Source organism: Ixodes scapularis, unplaced genomic scaffold (assembly GCF_016920785.2).
Source record: "Ixodes scapularis isolate PalLabHiFi unplaced genomic scaffold, ASM1692078v2 ptg000035l_1__unscaffolded, whole genome shotgun sequence".
Taxonomy (NCBI): Eukaryota; Metazoa; Arthropoda; class Arachnida; order Ixodida; family Ixodidae; genus Ixodes; species Ixodes scapularis.
Window position 1 is genome coordinate 664,338 of NW_024609896.1, and position 25,480 is coordinate 689,817.

At 45.1% G+C, this 25,480-nt stretch overlaps 2 protein-coding genes across 2 annotated transcripts in view; one reads left to right on the forward strand and one right to left on the reverse strand.

Moving 5' to 3' along the window:
- LOC121833909 overlaps positions 1 to 22,237 on the reverse strand; it is a 33,610-nt gene extending 11,373 nt beyond the window's left edge. The window contains exons 1-4 of the mRNA XM_042287616.1: positions 22,100 to 22,237; positions 19,625 to 19,752; positions 19,167 to 19,376; positions 12,014 to 12,098 (exon numbers count right to left, since the gene is read on the reverse strand). Of these exons, the coding sequence (XP_042143550.1) occupies positions 12,014 to 12,098; positions 19,167 to 19,376; positions 19,625 to 19,752; positions 22,100 to 22,237 (561 nt within the window). The remainder of the gene's footprint in view (positions 1 to 12,013; positions 12,099 to 19,166; positions 19,377 to 19,624; positions 19,753 to 22,099) is intronic.
- Positions 22,238 to 23,100: 863 nt separating this feature from the next.
- On the forward strand, positions 23,101 to 25,279 carry LOC120850082. Its single transcript, XM_040222430.2, has 2 exons — positions 23,101 to 25,122; positions 25,205 to 25,279. The coding sequence occupies exons 1-2, from the start codon at positions 23,101 to 23,103 to the stop codon at positions 25,277 to 25,279; spliced, it is 2,097 nt and encodes a 698-aa protein (XP_040078364.2).
- Positions 25,280 to 25,480: the final 201 nt, after the last annotated feature.

Consider the following 25,480-nt stretch of genomic DNA (forward strand, 5'->3'; position numbering starts at 1 on the left):
TTTTTGCGGGGCTGAAAATACCACTCGGACCCCATACCGACTTGCCACGTTCTTTAAATTGTGTGACGTCTTGTGAAGGTACGGGATTACCACCGGTCTTGTCTTTCCTACATCTTGTTTGTTGGCTTGGAGGCCTTTTGCCCTTTTCAACAAGGTGTCCGCTACATTAGCCAGTAGTGGTAACGGATAGCTGGCTTTTCTGAGTCTTTCAACTTGCATCGAGAAGCTGGCTTCCATTGTGTGGCAACATGATTTCTTGAGCGCGGATCCTAAACATGTCAGAGCAATGCCCCTCTTGACGATCTTAGAGTGAGCCGAACTGAAATCCAAAATTCGTTTCTTGGAGAGTGAAGTGTACGTCCAGCACACATGCGCATCACCTAAGTGAAGCGAAAGGTCTAAAAACTGGAGAACGTTTTCTTGAGGGACCTCATACGTGAACCTGAGGCCCCCTCCATACTCAGTGAAGGTCGCCAAAATATCGGTCACCTGTGTGTGCACATCGGTGTTATCTTGAAGAACAACCAGGAAGTCATCCACATAGCGGGCTACCTTGTTAACTCCTCGACTTCCAAGCTCCCTTTCAATGGCACAGTCTACAGCTCCCAGATAAATGTCACTGAGGACTGGGGCTACACAGGAGCCAATACAAACTCCTGACTTTTGTACATAGCACCCATCTCGCCACCCAACAATCATGGACGTTAGATAAAAATATAAAAGCTCTAAAAAGCTCTCCGTTGAAATTCCACAGTAGCCTCTGAAGGAGAGCTCTCCATTGGCTTCAATACATGTCTTCACAGACTCCAATAATTGTGCATGTGGCAATGAGTAAAACAGGTTCTCCACATCTATACTGAAGGCCGTACCGATCTCATTGCTCTTTAACCGGAGAAATTCGACGATTTCCTCAGAATTCACTACTTTGAAGGGGACCGATGTGCACACACAGGTGACCGATATTTTGGCGACCTTCACTGAGTATGGAGGGGGCCTCAGGTTCACGTATGAGGTCCCTCAAGAAAACGTTCTCCAGTTTTTAGACCTTTCGCTTCACTTAGGTGATACGCATGTGTGCTGGACGTACTCTCCACGCTCCAAGAAACGAATTTTGGATTTCAGTTCGGCTCACTCTAAGATCGTCAAGAGGGGCATTGCTCTGACATGTTTGGGATCCGCGCTCAAGAAATCATGTTGCCACACAATGGAAGCCAGCTTCTCGATGCAAGTTGAAAGACTCAGAAAAGCCAGCTATCCGTTACCACTACTGGCTAATGTAGCGGACACCTTGTTGAAAAGGGCAAAAGGCCTCCAAGCCAACAAACAAGATGTAGGAAAGACAAGACCGGTGGTAATCCCGTACCTTCACAAGACGTCACACAATTTAAAGAACGTGGCAAGTCGGTATGGGGTCCGAGTGGTATTTTCAGCCCCGCAAAAAATGAGCAAAATTTGCTCCGTAGTCAACTCGCAAGCCGAAGGTGCCACAAGACACAGGTGCACAAAAAAACATGCTAAACCTTTTGTTCCGTGCACTTCAGGCGTGGTATACAAGATTCCACTCTCGTGCGGCAAGATCTACGTAGGTCAAACAGGCAGGTGTCTCAATGACCGACTTCGCGAGCATGATTATTCTTTGAGAGCCACAGTGGGAGGCCATCTTGCAACACATTGCAAAGAGTGCAATTGTAATCCGCTGTTCGGGGAAACAATAACCCTAGAGAGGCACAAGGATAAAATGACCCGCGAAGTGGTAGAAGCCTTCTACATCATATCCGCAGCTACTAAATGCATTAGTGTTCCATCGGTGGCCTTAACAGGCAAGGAGACAGACTTTTTAACACGGACAATGCAGAACTCGCATGAGTCACGGGTGCCGCGAGACATCAGACACGACGACCCAGCGGCAGCCGACCATGGATGATGTGCTCGTCTTCCCCTCTGACACGGGTGACCAGGCGCGAGCGAAGACTGAAGCAAACACACCCTGCACCACGACAACGAAGGCACAGCCAACAAAGGTTTTAGGGTTTAATCAAAGAACCAGTGCATCCAGCCTGTGCGCGCGAGGGAACACCCGACTTTGTGTTTTACATTCCTGTTTTATATTTCTGCTTCCTGTTCTTCCTTTTTCATCTTTATGGGGAGCTGGACGACGTTCTTTCTTTTCTTCATCTTTGTAAATACAGTTGTGAGTAGCGCTCTTTTCTGTCCCTTCTTTCTTCCTCATACGTGTGCGCTAATGCCGTTAATATGTCTAACTACCAACTAGCCCAGTTATCAACCCTTTTACAGTTTATTTCTTTTGCATCGGGCCCTTCCCCTTTGAGTTCTGACCTTCCTTTTTTGCCTCCGTGTGTCCTTGTGGACCTGATAGCCAAGAGTGTGTGCAGTGCTCGGGTGGCCTCTTGGCACATTCGAAGGGGTACATGTCCTGTGGAACTCAGGGGACTATGTGGCTTCTTGGTTCCTTCAATAGGGCATACAAGAAGAATTTGCCGTATCCTATGATCCGAATACTGGCGTCAGGAGAGGTTCCTGAGGGACTGCCTGAGAGTTGCCTGCTTTTCGGGTAATGGCAACGAACGACAAAAAAGAAGGTTCTACCATGTAATGAACAACACATCAAAAGACTCTACGGAGTTTCTCTGGGAAAGGATCAGGCCACATCTCCCGACCAAAAAAGCAAATGAACCGGTGCCCTCCACGGTGGGTCTCTACACAACACTGGGGGAGGTAAGGATGCCACCGGATATTGGCAAGCGTCTAGGGGTAGGCCCTAAGTACTGTATCGAACCTGTGGTAAGCCCACCGGAGCTGATTACACTAGCAAAGCAAATCGCCCATAGGACAGTGGAAACGGACAGACCACGGTGCATCTCTGAGTGCGTTGACAGTTTCACCCTCAGCAGAAGAAAAAACCTGTTGGGCATTTTAAGCCCCTGGTGGATTTTATGGGTGACAATGGACTGCGTGTCTTACTATCAGAAAAAGAAGGACAGTTTGTGGTTCTACCAGAAAACATGTACAATGATCGAGCCTCAACAGCAATCACGAAAAATTTCGAACGGGTAGAAGTGGACACCAAGAAAACTCGGGATGCAGCAAAGCGTCTTTGTGAACGTCTGTCTCTAACTCAGTTAGCAGCGAGAATCGGGAAGGTTGACAAGTTTCATCTTGAAGTCTTCTTCTCAGTAAAGACGCATAAAGAAGGAAGCCCATTTAGAGCGATTGTCACCGAAAAGGGTTCCTGGCAAAGACAAGTCGCGACCTATCTCCAAAAACATCTGTCATCTTTAAAAATACAGGACCCCTTCAAAGTAGTGAATTCTGAGGAAATCGTCGAATTTCTCCGGTTAAAGAGCAATGAGATCGGTACGGCCTTCAGTATAGATGTGGAGAACCTGTTTTACTCATTGCCACATGCACAATTATTGGAGTCTGTGAAGACATGTATTGAAGCCAATGGAGAGCTCTCCTTCAGAGGCTACTGTGGAATTTCAACGGAGAGCTTTTTAGAGCTTTTATATTTTTATCTAACGTCCATGATTGTTGGGTGGCGAGATGGGTGCTATGTACAAAAGTCAGGAGTTTGTATTGGCTCCTGTGTAGCCCCAGTCCTCAGTGACATTTATCTGGGAGCTGTAGACTGTGCCATTGAAAGGGAGCTTGGAAGTCGAGGAGTTAACAAGGTAGCCCGCTATGTGGATGACTTCCTGGTTGTTCTTCAAGATAACACCGATGTGCACACACAGGTGACCGATATTTTGGCGACCTTCACTGAGTATGGAGGGGGCCTCAGGTTCACGTATGAGGTCCCTCAAAAAAACGTTCTCCAGTTTTTAGACCTTTCGCTTCACTTAGGTGATACGCATGTGTGCTGGACGTACTCTCCACGCTCCAAGAAACGAATTTTGGATTTCAGTTCGGCTCACTCTAAGATCGTCAAGAGGGGCATTGCTCTGACATGTTTGGGATCCGCGCTCAAGAAATCATGTTGCCACACAATGGAAGCCAGCTTCTCGATGCAAGTTGAAAGACTCAGAAAAGCCAGCTATCCTTTACCACTACTGGCTAATGTAGCGGACACCTTGTTGAAAAGGGCAAAAGGCCTCCAAGCCAACAAACAAGATGTAGGAAAGACAAGACCGGTGGTAATCCCGTACCTTCACAAGACGTCACACAATTTAAAGAACGTGGCAAGTCGGTATGGGGTCCGAGTGGTATTTTCAGCCCCGCAAAAAATGAGCAAAATTTGCTCCGTAGTCAACTCGCAAGCCGAAGGTGCCACAAGACACAGGTGCACAAAAAAACATGCTAAACCTTTTGTTCCGTGCACTTCAGGCGTGGTATACAAGATTCCACTCTCGTGCGGCAAGATCTACGTAGGTCAAACAGGCAGGTGTCTCAATGACCGACTTCGCGAGCATGATTATTCTTTGAGAGCCACAGTGGGAGGCCATCTTGCAACACATTGCAAAGAGTGCAATTGTAATCCGCTGTTCGGGGAAACAATAACCCTAGAGAGGCACAAGGATAAAATGACCCGCGAAGTGGTAGAAGCCTTCTACATCATATCCGCAGCTACTAAATGCATTAGTGTTCCATCGGTGGCCTTAACAGGCAAGGAGACAGACTTTTTAACACGGACAATGCAGAACTCGCATGAGTCACGGGAGCCGCGAGACATCAGACACGACGACCCAGCGGCAGCCGACCATGGATGATGTGCTCGTCTTCCCCTCTGACACGGGTGACCAGGCGCGAGCGAAGACTGAAGCAAACACACCCTGCACCACGACAACGAAGGCACAGCCAACAAAGGTTTTAGGGTTTAATCAAAGAACCAGTGCATCCAGCCTGTGCGCGCGAGGGAACACCCGACTGTGTGTTTTACATTCCTGTTTTATATTTCTGCTTCCTGTTCTTCCTTTTTCATCTTTATGGGGAGCTGGACGACGTTCTTTCTTTTCTTCATCTTTGTAAATACAGTTGTGAGTAGCGCTCTTTTCTGTCCCTTCTTTCTTCCTCATACGTGTGCGCTAATGCCGTTAATATGTCTAACTACCAACTAGCCCAGTTATCAACCCTTTTACAGTTTATTTCTTTTGCATCGGGCCCTTCCCCTTTGAGTTCTGACCTTCCTTTTTTGCCTCCGTGTGTCCTTGTGGACCTGATAGCCAAGAGTGTGTGCAGTGCTCGGGTGGCCTCTTGGCACATTCGAAGGGGTACATGTCCTGTGGAACTCAGGGGACTATGTGGCTTCTTGGTTCCTTCAATAGGGCATACAAGAAGAATTTGCCGTATCCTACGATCCGAATACTGGCGTCAGGAGAGGTTCCTGAGGGACTGCCTGAGAGTTGCCTGCTTTTCGGGTAATGGCAACGAACGACAAAAAAGAAGGTTCTACCATGTAATGAACAACACATCAAAAGACTCTACGGAGTTTCTCTGGGAAAGGATCAGGCCACATCTCCCGACCAAAAAAGCAAATGAACCGGTGCCCTCCACGGTGGGTCTCTACACAACACTGGGGGAGGTAAGGATGCCACCGGATATTGGCAAGCGTCTAGGGGTAGGCCCTAAGTACTGTTTCGAACCTGTGGTAAGCCCACCGGAGCTGATTACACTAGCAAAGCAAATCGCCCATAGGACAGTGGAAACGGACAGACCACGGTGCATCTCTGAGTGCGTTGACAGTTTCACCCTCAGCAGAAGAAAAAACCTGTTGGGCATTTTAAGCCCCTGGTGGATTTTATGGGTGACAATGGACTGCGTGTCTTACTATCAGACAAAGAAGGACAGTTTGTGGTTCTACCAGAAAACATGTACAATGATCGAGCCTCAACAGCAATCACGAAAAATTTCAAACGGGTAGAAGTGGATACCAAGAAAACTCGGGATGCAGCAAAGCGTCTTTGTGAACGTCTGTCTCTAACTCAGTTAGCAGCGAGAATCGGGAAGGTTGACAAGTTTCATCTTGAAGTCTTCTTCTCAGTAAAGACGCATAAAGAAGGAAGCCCATTTAGTGCGATTGTCACCGAAAAGGGTTCCTGGCAAAGACAAGTCGCGACCTATCTCCAAAAACATCTGTCATCTTTAAAAATACAGGACCCCTTCAAAGTAGTGAATTCTGAGGAAATCGTCGAATTTCTCCGGTTAAAGAGCAATGAGATCGGTACGGCCTTCAGTATAGATGTGGAGAACCTGTTTTACTCATTGCCACATGCACAATTATTGGAGTCTGTGAAGACATGTATTGAAGCCAATGGAGAGCTCTCCTTCAGAGGCTACTGTGGAATTTCAACGGAGAGCTTTTTAGAGCTTTTATATTTTTATCTAACGTCCATGATTGTTGGGTGGCGAGACGGGTGCTATGTACAAAAGTCAGGAGTTTGTATTGGCTCCTGTGTAGCCCCAGTCCTCAGTGACATTTATCTGGGAGCTGTAGACTGTGCCATTGAAAGGGAGCTTGGAAGTCGAGGAGTTAACAAGGTAGCCCGCTATGTGGATGACTTCCTGGTTGTTCTTCAAGATAACACCGATGTGCACACACAGGTGACCGATATTTTGGCGACCTTCACTGAGTATGGAGGGGGCCTCAGGTTCACGTATGAGGTCCCTCAAAAAAACGTTCTCCAGTTTTTAGACCTTTCGCTTCACTTAGGTGATACGCATGTGTGCTGGACGTACTCTCCACGCTCCAAGAAACGAATTTTGGATTTCAGTTCGGCTCACTCTAAGATCGTCAAGAGGGGCACTGCTCTGACATGTTTGGGATCCGCGCTCAAGAAATCATGTTGCCACACAATGGAAGCCAGCTTCTCGATGCAAGTTGAAAGACTCAGAAAAGCCAGCTATCCGTTACCACTACTGGCTAATGCAGCGGACACCTTGTTGAAAAGGGCAAAAGGCCTCCAAGCCAACAAACAAGATGTAGGAAAGACAAGACCGGTGGTAATCCCGTACCTTCACAAGACGTCACACAATTTAAAGAACGTGGCAAGTCGGTATGGGGTCCGAGTGGTATTTTCAGCCCCGCAAAAAATGAGCAAAATTTGCTCCGTAGTCAACTCGCAAGCCGAAGGTGCCACAAGACACAGGTGCACAAAAAAACATGCTAAACCTTTTGTTCCGTGCACTTCAGGCGTGGTATACAAGATTCCACTCTCGTGCGGCAAGATCTACGTAGGTCAAACAGGCAGGTGTCTCAATGACCGACTTCGCGAGCATGATTATTCTTTGAGAGCCACAGTGGGAGGCCATCTTGCAACACATTGCAAAGAGTGCAATTGTAATCCGCTGTTCGGGGAAACAATAACCCTAGAGAGGCACAAGGATAAAATGACCCGCGAAGTGGTAGAAGCCTTCTACATCATATCCGCAGCTACTAAATGCATTAGTGTTCCATCGGTGGCCTTAACAGGCAAGGAGACAGACTTTTTAACACGGACAATGCAGAACTCGCATGAGTCACGGGAGCCGCGAGACATCAGACACGACGACCCAGCGGCAGCCGACCATGGATGATGTGCTCGTCTTCCCCTCTGACACGGGTGACCAGGCGCGAGCGAAGACTGAAGCAAACACACCCTGCACCACGACAACGAAGGCACAGCCAACAAAGGTTTTAGGGTTTAATCAAAGAACCAGTGCATCCAGCCTGTGCGCGCGAGGGAACACCCGACTGTGTGTTTTACATTCCTGTTTTATATTTCTGCTTCCTGTTCTTCCTTTTTCATCTTTATGGGGAGCTGGACGACGTTCTTTCTTTTCTTCATCTTTGTAAATACAGTTGTGAGTAGCGCTCTTTTCTGTCCCTTCTTTCTTCCTCATACGTGTGCGCTAATGCCGTTAATATGTCTAACTACCAACTAGCCCAGTTATCAACCCTTTTACAGTTTATTTCTTTTGCATCGGGCCCTTCCCCTTTGAGTTCTGACCTTCCTTTTTTGCCTCCGTGTGTCCTTGTGGACCTGATAGCCAAGAGTGTGTGCAGTGCTCGGGTGGCCTCTTGGCACATTCGAAGGGGTACATGTCCTGTGGAACTCAGGGGACTATGTGGCTTCTTGGTTCCTTCAATAGGGCATACAAGAAGAATTTGCCGTATCCTACGATCCGAATACTGGCGTCAGGAGAGGTTCCTGAGGGACTGCCTGAGAGTTGCCTGCTTTTCGGGTAATGGCAACGAACGACAAAAAAGAAGGTTCTACCATGTAATGAACAACACATCAAAAGACTCTACGGAGTTTCTCTGGGAAAGGATCAGGCCACATCTCCCGACCAAAAAAGCAAATGAACCGGTGCCCTCCACGGTGGGTCTCTACACAACACTGGGGGAGGTAAGGATGCCACCGGATATTGGCAAGCGTCTAGGGATAGGCCCTAAGTACTGTTTCGAACCTGTGGTAAGCCCACCGGAGCTGATTACACTAGCAAAGCAAATCGCCCATAGGACAGTGGAAACGGACAGACCACGGTGCATCTCTGAGTGAGTTGACAGTTTCACCCTCAGCAGAAGAAAAAACCTGTTGGGCATTTTAAGCCCCTGGTGGATTTTATGGGTGACAATGGACTGCGTGTCTTACTATCAGACAAAGAAGGACAGTTTGTGGTTCTACCAGAAAACATGTACAATGATCGAGCCTCAACAGCAATCACGAAAAATTTCAAACGGGTAGAAGTGGACACCAAGAAAACTCGGGATGCAGCAAAGCGTCTTTGTGAACGTCTGTCTCTAACTCAGTTAGCAGCGAGAATCGGGAAGGTTGACAAGTTTCATCTTGAAGTCTTCTTCTCAGTAAAGACGCATAAAGAAGGAAGCCCATTTAGAGCGATTGTCACCGAAAAGGGTTCCTGGCAAAGACAAGTCGCGACCTATCTCCAAAAACATCTGTCATCTTTAAAAATACAGGACCCCTTCAAAGTAGGGAATTCTGAGGAAATCGTCGAATTTCTCCGGTTAAAGAGCAATGAGATCGGTACGGCCTTCAGTATAGATGTGGAGAACCTGTTTTACTCATTGCCACATGCACAATTATTGGAGTCTGTGAAGACATGTATTGAAGCCAATGGAGAGCTCTCCTTCAGAGGCTACTGTGGAATTTCAACGGAGAGCTTTTTAGAGCTTTTATATTTTTATCTAACGTCCATGATTGTTGGGTGGCGAGATGGGTGCTATGTACAAAAGTCAGGAGTTTGTATTGGCTCCTGTGTAGCCCCAGTCCTCAGTGACATTTATCTGGGAGCTGTAGACTGTGCCATTGAAAGGGAGCTTGGAAGTCGAGGAGTTAACAAGGTAGCCCGCTATGTGGATGACTTCCTGGTTGTTCTTCAAGATAACACCGATGTGCACACACAGGTGACCGATATTTTGGCGACCTTCACTGAGTATGGAGGGGGCCTCAGGTTCACGTATGAGGTCCCTCAAGAAAACGTTCTCCAGTTTTTAGACCTTTCGCTTCACTTAGGTGATACGCATGTGTGCTGGACGTACTCTCCACGCTCCAAGAAACGAATTTTGGATTTCAGTTCGGCTCACTCTAAGATCGTCAAGAGGGGCATTGCTCTGACATGTTTGGGATCCGCGCTCAAGAAATCATGTTGCCACACAATGGAAGCCAGCTTCTCGATGCAAGTTGAAAGACTCAGAAAAGCCAGCTATCCGTTACCACTACTGGCTAATGTAGCGGACACCTTGTTGAAAAGGGCAAAAGGCCTCCAAGCCAACAAGCAAGATGTAGGAAAGACAAGACCGGTGGTAATCCCGTACCTTCACAAGACGTCACACAATTTAAAGAACGTGGCAAGTCGGTATGGGGTCCGAGTGGTATTTTCAGCCCCGGAAAAAATGAGCAAAATTTGCTCCGTAGTCAACTCGCAAGCCGAAGGTGCCACAAGACACAGGTGCACAAAAAAACATGCTAAACCTTTTGTTCCGTGCACTTCAGGCGTGGTATACAAGATTCCACTCTCGTGCGGCAAGATCTACGTAGGTCAAACAGGCAGGTGCCTCAATGACCGACTTCGCGAGCATGATTATTCTTTGAGAGCCACAGTGGGAGGCCATCTTGCAACACATTGCAAAGAGTGCAATTGTAATCCGCTGTTCGGGGAAACAATAACCCTAGAGAGGCACAAGGATAAAATGACCCGCGAAGTGGTAGAAGCCTTCTACATCAAATCCGCAGCTACTAAATGCATTAGTGTTCCATCGGTGGCCTTAACAGGCAAGGAGACAGACTTTTTAACACGGACAATGCAGAACTCGCATGAGTCACGGGTGCCGCGAGACATCAGACACGACGACCCAGCGGCAGCCGACCATGGATGATGTGCTCGTCTTCCCCTCTGACACGGGTGACCAGGCGCGAGCGAAGACTGAAGCAAACACACCCTGCACCACGACAACGAAGGCACAGCCAACAAAGGTTTTAGGGTTTATTCAAAGAACCAGTGCATCCAGCCTGTGCGCGCGAGGGAACACCCGACTTTGTGTTTTAGATTCCTGTTTTATATTTCTGCTTCCTCTTCTTCCTTTTTCATCTTTATGGGGAGCTGGACGACGTTCTTTCTTTTCTTCATCTTTGTAAATACAGTTGTGAGTAGCGCTCTTTTCTGTCCCTTCTTTCTTCCTTATACGTGTGCGCTAATGCCGTTAATATGTATACGTGCCATGTAACGAGCTCCTAGGAGTGGCATGTAAACAAAATAACGCCTACTTTGCTTTTATTGACAAAATACATGGGAAATTAAGTACCAGCGTGCCTTTCGTTAGCTTCAATCTCCAGTTCTGGCAAACAGTTAAAGCGCACCCCCCCCCCCCCCCCCTCCGGGGAGAACTTCTCAGCCTGCCCCCCCCCCCCCCCCCCCCCCAGGAAAATGGAAAGTCTACGCCGCTGGCTTCACCATTCTTCTCAGTTGCCAACTGTCCCTAGTTTGGAGCATGTGCCATGCTACAGGGAGGGATTTATGAAAGTAGACTATTATCTAGCAAGAGTCAATATGTGATGTTTGGGAAAATTGTATCCACTTTGCCTATCTGCTGAATTTACTGACTAATTTGATGATTTTACAAACACTGTACTGCCCAGGGGTGCCGAATGATGGCCTGCAGCCTCATGTCTACACAAATGTAATTGATTTTTTAGGAAAATTGTCATAAAACAAATAAGTGACTATACTCGAAGACAACTCTTCGCAATGCTGTCAAAAGTATGGGCATGCATGCCATCTTCCCTTTTGAGCGCTGATTAGAGCTGTGCACGCACTCTCCACGTCTCTTCAGAAATGCTAAGAAAAGTTGTCACCGAGTATAGTGCCTGTGAACATTATCAGCATATTGTTGAGCGTTTCTAAATTTGTTTCCAGCATGCAACCCATGAAATAGGCAATGTACAGTTTTATCCTTGAATATGCGCTCTACCATTACAGCCGATCAGTGCCACAGCTGTGACAGCGGTACAACAAACTGAAGTATGGGCTCCTTGTAGTAAGGGCTCCTTGGTGGTGGAGAATATGCTGATACAGATTGTTCATATCACCTCAATTCTATGTGATTTAATTGCTCAACCATATCTGCAACTTAAATAACACCAATCAAATTAAAAAAAATTCAAATAAACGTTTGTATTTATACAGCGTAAGGCCAGGCTGCCTTTGATGTATGGCGACACTTCTTCGTACTCTAGATGTGGTATAGCCAGCGCAGTATGACTGCTAGCCGGGGTCTTCAACGTGCATCATGCTGTAGCCATATGCGACCCCACACAGGTACAATGCTCATCCGGATCTGCACAGGCAGGACAGTCAAAGGCAGGAAAAGGGAGGGGGAGATTATGGAGCCTTCATGACTTGTATATTTGCAAATTCAATCCCTAAAGCAAAATGAGTTGGACAGCCTCTAACAGATTGTGAGAAATCTCGAGAGTTATCACCTTTGGGTACAATGGCAACCAAAGGTGTCACAGTTAGTTGTTACGATCAGGTCATTGATGTATAAATGCATACTCACACAGCGAGTTCGTGATTTATCCATCAGTTGCGGGTACCTCCTGACGAGTTCTTGGGCAGCTGTAAGGTAGTGTTCACCAGGGTACCTAGGAGATATTTCAGGTGAGAAGCATTTGAGCGATTGGTTACTTACAAATGAGACTGACAATTGGCATCATTTATTTTAGGCAGATCTTAACTGTCATTATGGGCACAGAAATAATTAAGCCATAAATTAATACGTTGATTGTACAATTAAAATATTGCATCCTGTCTTCAATTTCTTAACTTAATTTCTTGCAGACATGGGAGACTAACTTGAGAAATGTGAAAACTACACTCAATGTACACAATGAAGTATTAATAGAGGTAAGTGTCAGAATACAAAGATACAAAAAGAGACAGAGATATAGTAGCTGGATTATCTGCTATGGTTTAAAACTTCTTCCTCTTTGTGCACCTTGACTACCGTAATTTCCGGTGTATAAGTTGTGGTTTTTTCCAAACATTTTTCTTGGTGTGTCTCATACAACAATGCAACTTACACGAGTTTTTAGATTTTGTTTTCACGGTCCGACGCCATTTTTTTAATGCACCGAACGCCATTTTTTGTAGAGCACCGTAACTACGTAATCATAGGTGGTGTTGCCCCCTCCAGGAGGCACTGCTGTCACCGCACTCTTCTACACTTTTCATAACTGACTCAGAAAGCGAGAAATTTTAAGGTTTCCCCAGAGCGGCTCAATTTGGATATGCAATGCAGTGAGAATAAAGCTTTTACAGCATGTTATCGACGTTGCCTAATTCAGCCATGGCATTCTTTTGCTTCATTCAGTATTCTTTTGCTTCCTTCAGTTCAATAACACTGTAAGGTAAGTGGGCTGGCATACACGCATTACAGACTATTTTCTCATGTCTCTCTTAGTTTCCGTTTGATGACCAGTTTCTTTTTGCCATGCTCCATCTATGTTGCTACATGTAACAGAAAGAATTGTGCCTAGCCGATCTCTTAGAGGTACCGAAAAAAAGTATGTCAAGGTTTCCCTTTCTGCCTGCGCAGAAAGCCTAGGCCGAGTCCCGTCGTCTCCGGGACTTGGCCTAGGCTAGGCTTAGTGCTCCAAAGCTTGGTTCACTAGTGTCTAGCTCGTTAAACTTTTGTTCGCTCGGCACGAGTTACCTCGAATAAAACTGACTACCATCTTTTTTTTAGCATTTTACGTCTTTTTGCTGACAAACACTTGACTGCCCCCGCCAGACAGCTCCGTGCTGTGGGCATTTCTTGCGAGTCAAAAAGTCAATGTTGCACATCAAACGGTACTATCGGGGAAAAATGAAATGCGAACAGAGGAGCGCGTGGCGCGCGGTACAGGCTGCGCCACCTGGAAGTAAGCCTAGGAGCGAGGGTGCGTGGCCTAGAGTGGATTGACTGATCCACTGCTACTTTTTGTACAGGCGGTGGTACTGCTTACGTCATCGCAAGAGGGACCGCTACTGAAAGATGGAATCAACAACAGTGAAGGCCAACTCAGCCAACTCGACATGACAGCACACTCATTCGTGCGAACACCAAGTCATCGTCATGGGACATCGTCTACTGCAACGCCACCTGTGCCTCCCTATAAGGAGTGGAACCGCCCCGACGTTTGCCTCAGTGGGCTCTGCGGCACCGCAAAGAGTGGAATGACTGATCCACTGCTACTTTTTGTACAGGCGGTGGTACTGCTTACGTCATCGCAAGAGGGACCGCTACTGAAAGATGGAATCAACAACAGTGAAGGGCAACTCAGCCAACTCGACATGACAGCACACTCATTCGTGCGAACACCAAGTCATCGTCATGGGACATCGTCTACTGCAACGCCACCTGTGCCTCCCTATAAGGAGTGGAACCGCCCCGACGTTTGCCTCAGTGGGCTCTGCGGCACCGCAAAGAGTGGAATGACTGATCCACTGCTACTTTTTGTACAGGTTGGTAACAAAACCTCTTACTGCACTGTCAAAGACTATTCTCTTACACTGTTAGTGCTGCCGAGCCCACGGTCCCTGATTGTTACATGCTCTGAGTGTTGGGGTGTGCTTTTGTTGCTTCTACAACTTAGTGGGGATGTGGAGTTAAACCCAGGTCCGACTGAAGAAATGTTGAGACAAATTCTTGACAACCAACAAACAATGAGCGTCACTCTTAACAATATTCAGTCTAAACAAGTGCTACTCGAGAACTCTCTAGGAGCAGTCCAAACACGGCTTTCCCTTATCGAGACTAACTTTGAAAGTTTAAACAAGAACAAAGAAAGAATTGACGAGAACGAAACTCAGATACGTAATCTACTAAGCCACGTCGTTAAGCTCGATGGGAAAATAGATTACTTGGAGAATGCTAGCCGTAGAAACAACATCGTAATATATGGTTTGCATGAGGATGAGAAAGAAGACCCGAGGGAATTGCAGCAAACAGTAACGGAAGGTATCTTTAGTGCTAAACTACAGGTGGAGGTAAAAACTATCGAACGCATTCATAGGATCGGTAGAAAGATTGGCAATCGCCCTAGACCAGTGATATTACGCGTCAACGACTTTAACGAGAAAATGCGAGTTCTGAGAAACTGCTTCAAATTGAAAGGTTCGGTAATATCAATTTCCGAAGATTTTTCACATAATGTGCGCGCGATTCGCAAAAACCTTTGGCAAAGCGCTGCTGTTAATAAAGCGAATGGAGATAAGGTTACGCTTATTTTTGATAAATTGAAGATTAACAATGACTTGTACAGTTGGGACCCTGTGAAATGTGAACGCGTGAAATGTGGCCTGAAGCAAGATAACACCCCCTACAGAATGTTTCCGCAAGAGCAAGATTGACCACTATCGAAAGAAAAACGATTGTGTCTGGTGTCGCTCAACGCGCGAAGCATCGTGAACAAGGTTGATAGACTGGAAGAGTGTTTACTCACGTATAATCCCCACATCGTAGTACTAACGGAGACATGGCTCCATCCAGGGGTTCATGATTCAGAAATAGTCCCACCGGCATACCTATTAATTCGTCAAGATCGAGAGGCAAGGGGCGGGGGTGTGGCAATGGTAATAAAAAATGGAATATCCTTTGTACAACTTGATGGAATACCAAATCACGAGAGCATCTGGTGCAAAGTAAATATGTTTGGAACGAGCATTTTGGTTGGCGGAATTTATAGACAGCCTAAGGCTCCTCTTCAGTACTTAATTGATTTACATGAGTACCTTTGTGCAGAAGTTAACGATAGAACTAAACTGATATTGACAGGTGATTTTAATTTACCCGGCATCAACTGGACCACGTTAACAAATGATAAGATAGATGAAGAAAGCTCGGAACAGCTATTGCAAAGCGCACTCAGCTTTTGTCTAGACCAATTGGTGCTGGAAGCAACCCGCATATCCGGAACAACGAGTTCTACTCTAGATCTGCTGTTTGTGAGCAATTGCCTAAAAGAGTTCAAGGTTACGGTCGAAGATGGAATTTCCGATCACAAATTACTAGTCTGTACTTATCCATTGTGTAATACTAAACCAAACAAGCGTGTTACTGTTACGGTAAAAAATTATGCGATGGCCAATGATGTATGTATCCTTGATTATCCAGAAACCCAATTCGATCAATTCAGCCATATGTGCGACGTTGATGAAATGTGGTGCAAGTTTAAAGATATAATAACATACTGTGAAACGAACTTCGTTCCTAACAGAAAGAAAACGATAAACCGCATGAACCCGTGGATAACGCGAAATATTATACACATGAAACGCCGTCTGAAGCGGAGACGTAGAAACAAGCTCGAGGTACAAGAACTATCACGAGAATTTACATTAGAAATCAACTCGGCTAGGGCAAGGTACTTCAATATTACCCTACCAAATTTTCTTATACATGACCCCCAAAAGTTTTGGCGATATCTGTCGAGACGAGAAAGCCATGTTTCACAGTTCGAAATTGATGGCGCTATCACAGTTGACCCAGAAACCATATCTTCAGGCTTAAATTATTTTTTTCAGTCTGTATTTTCTAGAGCCCTCGAAGATGAATGTGAACCAGAAAATATTGAAGTGCCTGTAATGCCAAACTTGGAGATTACTCAGCCCGGAATCCTATCGTTACTACTGAATCTAAACGTAAAAAAGTCTGCTGGACCTGATGGAATCTCTGGCACAATTTTAAGAAGATATGCAGAGTGGCTCTCGCATTATCTATGTCTAATTTTTGTTGAGTCACTGCGATCCTCACGGCTACCGGATGATTGGCGTTGTGCTAAGATTGTCCCGATTCACAAGACAGGAAATAAACACTTAATCACTAACTACAGACCCATTTCACTGACAAGTACGACATGCAAGTTAATTGAACACATAATATGCAAGGCGATAACTAAACACATAGAAGAAAACAATGTTCTTTATTCACATCAACACGGGTTCCGGGCAAGATTGTCTACGGTAACGCAACTCCTAGAGGTTACCCACGATTTTGCGCTTACTATTAACGATAGACAACAAACTGATGCCATTTTTATAGACCTATCAAAAGCCTTTGACCGTGTGCCCCATCAGAAATTAATAAGTAAGTTGCAGTCAGTTGGAATTAGTCATGCTTTGATTTCCTGGATTTATGGTTACCTTGTCAAACGCAAACAGTATGTTACACTGAACGGTAGTACTTCTGGGATGCTGGATGTGCTTTCCGGAGTGCCACAGGGGTCAGTGCTTGGCCCATTGCTATTTTTGATTTATGTAAATGATTTGCCGGCTTGTGTTGATCCAACTGTGAAAGTGAGACTCTTCGCCGACGATTGCGTCATATATACAACCATAGCTGGACCTGAGAGTCAGATAATTCTTAACAAATCATTGCAAAACATAAGCCTTTGGTGTAAGAGATGGGGTATGAAAATCAATCACGACAAAACTGCTGTGATCACTATCACTAACAAGAAAAACCCGTTAGACTTCTCATATATGTTAGATAATAAAACTATTAATAAAGTAAATGAAATAAAGTACCTGGGAGTTACAATATCCAGTAACCTTAAGTGGGAGACACATGTCACAAACGTATGCAGTAATGCATTTAAGAAGTTGGGCTTCTTGAGAAGAAAATTAAAAAACTCTACGTCTGCAACTAAACTGTCAGCATACAAGGCACTGGTCAGACCAGTTTTGGAATATGCCAGTATTATCTGGAGTCCGTATCAGGATTACCTTGACAATAAGCTGGAAAAAGTTCAAAGGATCGCAGTAAGGTTCATCTATTCTAATTACTCATGGAGGGCTAGCGTTACCGCTATGCTTGCGAACGCAAAGTTGGACACCCTAAAAGATCAAAGAAAAATTGCTAGCCTAAAGTTTTTGTACGCACTGTACCAACAACAAATAAATATAGAACAAGAAAAATACCTCAAGGCCCCCTTTGTGCACTCAAAGCGAACCAACCATAACAAGACGATCAGGCCGTATTCAGCCAAAAACAACACGTTTAAATATTCCTTTTTCCCCCGCGTTATTGATGATTAGAATAAGTTACCAGAAGAAATCGTAAATAGTACATCAGCGCAGTCTTTTGCCGAGACTCTCACTTCTATGCTCTAGCATAACATTCCGCCTATACGTTTTTCTTTTTGTGTCTTTTTTTTTTATCGAATGTCTTATACCGCTGTAGTGCTTCTTGTTTGTACTAATGTCCACTTCTGTATGGGTCTTCAATGACCTACAGTATTGATAAATAAATAAATAAATAAAATAAATACTCCGACGTGTTCACGCCCCTCCCTCTGCGCTCCCCAAGCTTCAGCAGTGCGCCACTAAGTGCGCTGAAAGCTATCACCGCTATCTTTGCTGGCTCAGCGCGTGCGCTGCAAAGAAGCTCGCCGCACTCGCCGAGCAGGCAAAGATAGCGGTGACAGCTTTCAGCGCACTGCGAGGCGCGCTGCCGAAGCTGGGGGAGCGCCAATCGAGGGGCGTGAACACATCGGAGTAGGCCACGCACCCTCGCCCCTAGGTTCACTTCCAGGCGGCGTAGCCTGTACCGCGAGCCACGCGCTCCTCTGTTCGCATTTCATTTTTCCCCGATAGTACATGCGATCTAGCCGATTGTGCAAAACCCTGATTTTGCAATACCGATGCACGTAAACTAAAGAACTCATCGCTTGAACCGTGCGAAGAGGTGCGACTTATACAAGGGTGCGACTTATAGTCCGGCAAATATGGTATGTGATTCTTTTTCTTCTTCTAAGAGATAAATAGATAGAATTTAGTTTGAAATGTGACCCACATTTCAGTGAAACGTAAAACACCGCAAATATATATATATTTTTTCATGTTTAGCTTGATAAAAGGCACGCTGACATGCATTGCTTTGTTTTCTTCGATGGCCAGAGTTCCAAGCATTTCTCATGTAGTCTAGCTGGTAGTTCAGTTATAACACTATTTTTCTATCGGTAATTTCACTTTTTTTTTCTCTTATTTGTTTAAGCTGGCCCTATCCTAGTATCATGCACCAACTAGCTCAGCTCATATCACATTAATCGAAAATTCCCTGAGCAGCACCTACTAGGACATTTTGGCTCTATTTGTCTTGAAGCAGCCTCATGCTGTATAAACCAGAACATGTAATTTCTTTCTTTTTTTTCTTTTGAAGCATTTTTTAAAGAAGAAAGGAAGATTAATATGCTAATGATAGTAAAGGATGGAGCTTAAATCACAAACGTTTCCCCTCTTCTAATGTTTGAGTTTGCAGTCTCGACTGTGGTGATGCCACATACATCAAAGGAAACTCACTAGCAAAAAAATACTGAGCCTTCACCCCAAATTAAAACTGAACTACCAGAATTGATCACGCAGAAATTGTTCACGTCTATCAGGATACACATCAGATAGAGCAGCATTTATGGGACTCAGGATATGGGTAGTGCATATAAAAGACATATGTTTCGTTACAAATTATGTAAGACCCTGCAAAAAGTGGAGACATGACTGCACATCTGTTGCAAATGCCTTGAACTAATTTTCCACATGAAAATGCCAGATTGCCCGAGGCAATCTGGCGTTTGGAAAGTGTGCCCTCCCAATGCCTCATCATGATTGCTAGCTGGAAAATAATTAAATATTAAACAATGGAGAACTAATGTTAAATACAGTTTGATACTCACATAGTCTCTATACATAAAGATGAGACAATCTGTCTGATGATGTTCCTCCTCAAATCCGGCATCACCTTGCCCACTTCCGTCTTTTCAATTTCCTGAGCAATGTTGATCGGGAAGTCAGGAAACTTGTACCATAGTGGTCCAGGTGCTGATTGTACGGATACAGGGCTGGGAACAGCAGGACTCTCCGGGCTCAATGCGAAATCAGGATCGCTGCAGTGGAGAAGTATTCTGTCCTTAGTCTTTCCACCATAAGAAAGTTTCTTAACAATGTACAAAAAGCAGTGTCATCAATTTCTGTCATGACAAAATCAAAGATGCTAGGGCTCTGTCCCGGTTATGAAGCAAATTATACATATGCAGTAATGTCATCGTCATCCTCTTATACGTGCTGAAAGTGAAAGTGTTTACACACTCAACACAACAAGCAAATAGATCAAGTGTGCCATAAATGTACTAACAGCTCCAAGGGTGCACTTCTGGCGAATAGGTCCAGGAATGGGTTTTCGACCAGTCTTATAATGTCACCGTTCGTGACAACAGTTGTGTCGTCAATATCAAAGAACTCATTGAGTGCTTTGTTCTTCACCTGAAACAAATATTAAATATAAATCAGCTTAGCTGCACGTGAAAAGGTAAGTTAATACCGAGTGTTTCTACAATGACTTTAAAAATCTCAAAAAATACCATAAAATACCGAGCAAGTGCCAACTCAAACTTTGAAGATAATCAAGAAAAAATAGGGGATGGGCGCATGTGAGGTCATCAATTTTACATATATATATATGTACTGTGCACATTTTTTTAGATGTTTAAAGTTTTGGGAGTGGGCGCTTAGTGCGGAATGGGAGGATGCATGGTATTCTATATTATGCTGTTTGGGATAAAAAGAAACTCTTTTTGAAAACAAATTGTCAACTAAGCACGGTAGATGCCTGGGATTGCAGAAACATACCAAATATCTACCGATTAATTTGTAAATTAGTGCAGTTTGGTGGGCAGTATGAATTGCAAGTTTGATGATGCAGACAATGATCCCATATTCATTTCTAAAACGGAAAAATCCCTTCTCACAAGGACTGCAGCGCGACAAAATCTCTAGCTTTTTTTCTGCAGGAAACCGAAACAGTGAATGAGAAGCACAGAGAATTATGTGCAAAGAAAACTTCCGCTGTTGACGAGTTAAAACGTCACCCAATTACGGCACGTGGTTCAAATTTTCTGCATTATTTTTTCTCCAGCTCGGCATCCGGCGGCCACTTGCATTGGCCGCATCACTCCATGCAAGAGAGATAGACCTGCACAGATTTTCATTTCAAGTAGCAGTTCCATTTTTTTTTTCTTCTAAACACAGAATGTGTTTTATGGGGCATTTCCTAGAAGAAAATTGCATGAACAGGTATCATCATAGCAGTCATAGCGAGCGTCTTGAATACATGATGGAAGCATTACAGATGTTAAGCTTTCATATAAAGTTGATATATAAAGATCGAGCCTCGGCGAGGCTCGAAGCTAGGTCGGTGCGGCGGCCAGTTGGATATCATAGTCACACAGCTGGCCTTGAGGGATTAATAATTTTGATTTAAAAGCAAATGCGCCAGTGAGAGCAGCATGTTTTGTGTAAAAATAATAACTAAAACAAATAAAAATACACAACAACAAATATAAAAAAAGATTAAAAAATAATATACAATGAAATTCCGATAACATAAAAATAAAATCACAAAAATAATGTAATGCAATAAAATATATCAGAATAAAAACAAAATAACACTAAAATAAAAATATATATATATATTTCAAAACAAATAAATATATATATAAACAGATTGAAACACATTGCGCGAATGATGCACAGAGTGGTTCGTGCGGGACATTCCGTGCTCCATGGTCTTCAACATTAGCAAACTTTTTATTTATTTATTTTTTTATGAGTGATGCGGCAAGAAGCGCGTGCTGCGTGCCGAGGTCGACGGTAAAATGACGTAGACGTTTTGAACTGCGCGTCGAAGATTAGGTGACGTCACAGCACGTCACCAGCTGAAGGTACCGTTGCACGTGATTTCCTGCGCTTCTCGTGTTGTTTCGGTTTCCTTCGGAAAAAGCTCGCGATTTTCTCACGCTACAGTTTTTGAAAACTTCTGTTTTAAAAACGGATATGGGGTCATTCTGTCTGCGGCATCAAACTCGCAGTGGCTACCAAACTGCGCCGATTAAAAAATAATGTTTTTATTTTTTTTAATTGGTTTGTTAATTAGTATATTTTCTCGGAATACGGACGCCCACTGCGGCTGTCAATTTGTTCCCAGAAAGAGGTTCTGTCTATCCCGTACAACATAATTTAGGAACTTTTTTTTAAATCGATCTTTATTGGAACACCCGCGGCATATCACATCTAAAGTAATAAACTTTTTTTTAAAGGTTTGTAGACATGTAGGGCAATGGGCTTAGTTAACTAGCTTCAATGAAAAACAATTATTAAAAAAGGGGGGGGGGGGGGGCAGGCCGTAAGCGGCAAGTAATAACCAAACTTATAGTTAAACCACACCAATTTTTAAATAAATGTTGGCCTTATTCGACGCAGCCTAATCAGAGATGTGTAGACTCAACCTGTCATCAAAACAAAACAAAACCTACTCGAAAAAAAAATTCTACACGGGGAGACGTGGCTTTTTTTTTTTATTGGAAGCACTGGAGAAAGTGCATCGGTGCCCGATCGGCTCGCAATTACTCGCCACCCGCTCCTGCAGCGACCACCGACATCTTTTCAGAGCGGGTGTTTCCCTCCAGAGGGTCACCGATAGCCTAAATTGTTCATGAATGACGCGGAACAGAATTTATTTTATCGAAATCGAAAACCTCTGTGACCTAATCTTGAAAGCCGCTCTCGCGCCTCTGCAAGTACCACACAAAACGTGTGCGCGCATATCACTCACCTGTATCAACATGTTGTCCACGACATCTTTAAAGGGGCTTGTGAGAAGGGTCGTTCTCACATCACACGCAGCCTTCTCGCCGCCTACAACCAGCTTTTTGCAGGACTCCTTGTACTTCACTATACAAGTAACGCTCATTTCTTCTCAGCTCTAGAGCAGCGATTTGCTGCTGTGCGTACAGAACAAGAGGTGGAGGCGAAACTAAAACGCTCGCAGGCAAGCCCGGGCGATGGGGAAATCCGGTGCCCCTGCTTGGCTATTGGTCCGGTGGGCACGTAGCTCCCAACGTTGTTTCAGTTGGTTACACTTTCAGCCCTGTACCTTTGGCAAGACTGCGCGCAGCTATACTTTGTTCCTCTACGATGGTTCGCAAAGGACGCTACGAACCACTAGAGCCAGTCCATAGCTCGGAGAATGTCACGTGTCCTCTTGGGGGAGGGGGAGTGACGCCAGAACAGAGAAGTCACATGACATGCCACGTGCTATGAATTGGCTCGGGTAGCTCGTAGTGTTCATCGCGCTAAATCCTAGGGTTTACGCGATAGAGAGGGGAACCCTATAACTAGGTAAACAGCCGACTCGTATACAAAGGATGCCGCTTCGGAGGTATGCTTCGTACAATAAGAGATGCCGCTTCGGAGATTGTCTTCGGGTTCTATCAGAACCAGCCATCTTCAGGAGTGCTTCAACGCGCGTTCAGGGTGGTCGGTTATGGTGCCTCGCGTCAACACCACATTCGCGCACTTTTACCACACGCAGAGTTCACTGCTCTGTTTGCTCTAAAAAGCCGTCTGCTGCTTCCGAAAGAGTAGGACGTTGAATAGGCCAATCAGGGGCCCCGAACTCGCGAGAGATGCTAGCACGAGAGATGCTGGCGTCTTTTTAAAAAGAAAAACACAGAAAAACGTGGAGTTTCCCTTTCTCTTTTAGCGTGATGTGATCGAAGCAAGCAAGCAAAACTTTGTCAGAACACTTAACGCCGGTTGACAGGCGGTTACAACATGGAGAAAATTCACTTCTTTCAGTGCCCCCGTTGCACATTTTTTGATCAAAAATTAACTGTGATCGTTAGTCATCTCGGGGTCGTGCACAGTGGAGAGCACAACTTCCTTGTCACATGTGCTGTGGACAGTTGTGGAAAGTCATACAGGCACGTCGAGTCGTACAGAAAACATCTATACCGGAAGCACAAGGATGCCATTTCGCCACCTGAACCTCCGCAACTAGAAAGCCCCATGGAGTGTGAAAGTGCACAGGATGACCCAGTTCTCCCAGATGAAAGTGCGCAGGACGACCCAGTTCTCCCAGATGAAAGTGCGCAGGATGACCCAGTTCTCCCAGGTGGAAGTCGTGACAATCCACCAACCACCAGCACCACCAAGCCTCAGACATTTGACGAGTTCCTTTCCACCATGACCAAGACTGTCTGCATGTGTTTCTTTAAGTTGACAGAAGAGCACAAGGTGCCTCACAGTGCAGCAGACTTGGTGTTTGCAGACATGCGGTTCATGCTTCAGGTTGTATTAGAACAATTTGCTGGACAGGTTAAACAGGCCTTGCCATTCAGTTACGACGCACTGCCCAGAGAACTAGCAACTCTACTTCATTGCACCTTTGTTGAACAGATTTTCAGCTGTGTCAGGTCAAAGCATGCACGAGAGCAGTTCGCAAGAAACATGTTTCCCTTTGTGAGTCCAGATGAAGTGAAAGTCGGAGATGAAGGTGACACATCTCAATATGTATCGATTGGAAAAGTGCTTACAAACATCCTCCAGTTGAAGGCAGCTCCAGAACTCTTAATTGATGAGCATGTCCCCACTTTGACAGACGATGGGTACAAGACCTATAAAGACTTCAGGGATGGATCCGCGTATGAGAGGTTACGAGATGTTGTGACAGACGCATCTGTAATGACGCTCTTTGTGCTACTGTACATGGACGAGGTGGAAATTGCCAACCCCCTAGGGGCCAAACGTGGAGTCCACAAGCTGACAACAGTGTATTTCACACTGCTAAACATCCACCCACGATACAGATCAAGGCTCAGGTCTGTCTACTTAGTCATTCTAGCAAAATTTAAGGATGTCGAAAAACATGGGCTTTGTGCCATCCTGAAACCACTACTTGATGATTTGAAAGAACTCAGCAGCACTGGCCTCACTGCAGCTATAAATGGTGTTCCACAAAATGTGAAGGTCATTGTGATGGCAGTGTGTGGCGACAATCTCTCCCAACATAAGTTAGGAGGGTTTTCGGCGTGTTTTTCACAAGGGCGTGTATGCCGCTACTGCATGGTGAGAAGTCGCGACCTTCGTACCGTGACAAGTGAAGAGCACTGCCAAATAAGGACAAGAGATAGCCACAACAGCCACTTAGCTGCAGTTAAGATAAACCCTCAGGTCAATTGCAAGCTGTATGGTGTTGTCGGCCCATCCCCAATATCACAGTTGACCTATTTTGATGTCACGATGCAAATGGCCCCTGACGTCATGCACGATCTTTTTGAAGGTGCGCTTGCATTCATCATTAAGCATGTCACAAAAGGTCTAATGGACGAAGGCACACTGAGCCTGGAGGATCTGAAGAGAGTGGAGACTTTTCCTTACGGGTTCAATGACAGGAAAAACCGTCCAGAACCACTGACAGCTGCATTTATTCAGGGAGGAGCAAGCCTCAAAGGTACGGCCTCTCAAAAACGGTGCCTGTTCAGACTCTATCCCCTGATATTCGGAACATCCATTCCGGAAGGAAACAGACACTGGAATGTGCTCCTCCAGCTGCACGGCATTGTTGATTTGGTGCTCTCTGAAGAGATTCTCGAGGACTGGCTTGCATACCTCGAAGTTCTAGTGGAAGACTTCATCCAAGCATTCACAGAGATGTACCCTGAGGCAAGGATCCTCCCAAAAATCCACTACATTGTGCACTACGCAAGGATGACAGCTGCCCTTGGACCTTTGCGCCAATACTGGTGCCTTCACTTTGAAGCAAAGCATCAGTATTTTAAAGCCACGGCTTCAAAGGTAAAAAATTTCAGAAACATCTGCAAGACGCTTGCATCACGGCACCAGTCGCTGCAGAGCTTTGAAATGAATTCCCTTGAAGCAAAATCAAGTCCAAGAATGCTGCGTGCAAGAGAGGTCAACAGAGATAATTTGCCAGCTGCTGCTCAAAGCTTGAAGCACAAAGTAAGCCTCTTGGAAGCGAAAAGTGTTTCTCTAGATGCAGGAGATTACAGAGAAGACGACATTCTTGTGGTAGTGAAAGGAGAGCTCCCCACATTTGCACAGATTCGCAACATTTATGTGTCTCATAATGATGTGTTTTTGTTACTTGAAATGCTTACAACCAACTGCTTTCAGCAACATGTGCGTGCCTACA

What these genes read in the sequence shown, in the direction of transcription:
- LOC120850082 (XM_040222430.2), top strand. Translation starts at nt 23,101, where the DNA reads ATGGAGAAAATTCACTTCTTTCAGTGCCCCCGTTGCACATTTTTTGAT. An exon ending in TTAAAGCCACGGCTTCAAAG is followed by an intron (nt 25,123 to 25,204) that starts GTAAAAAATTTC and finishes ATTCCCTTGAAG; the next exon opens with CAAAATCAAGTCCAAGAATG.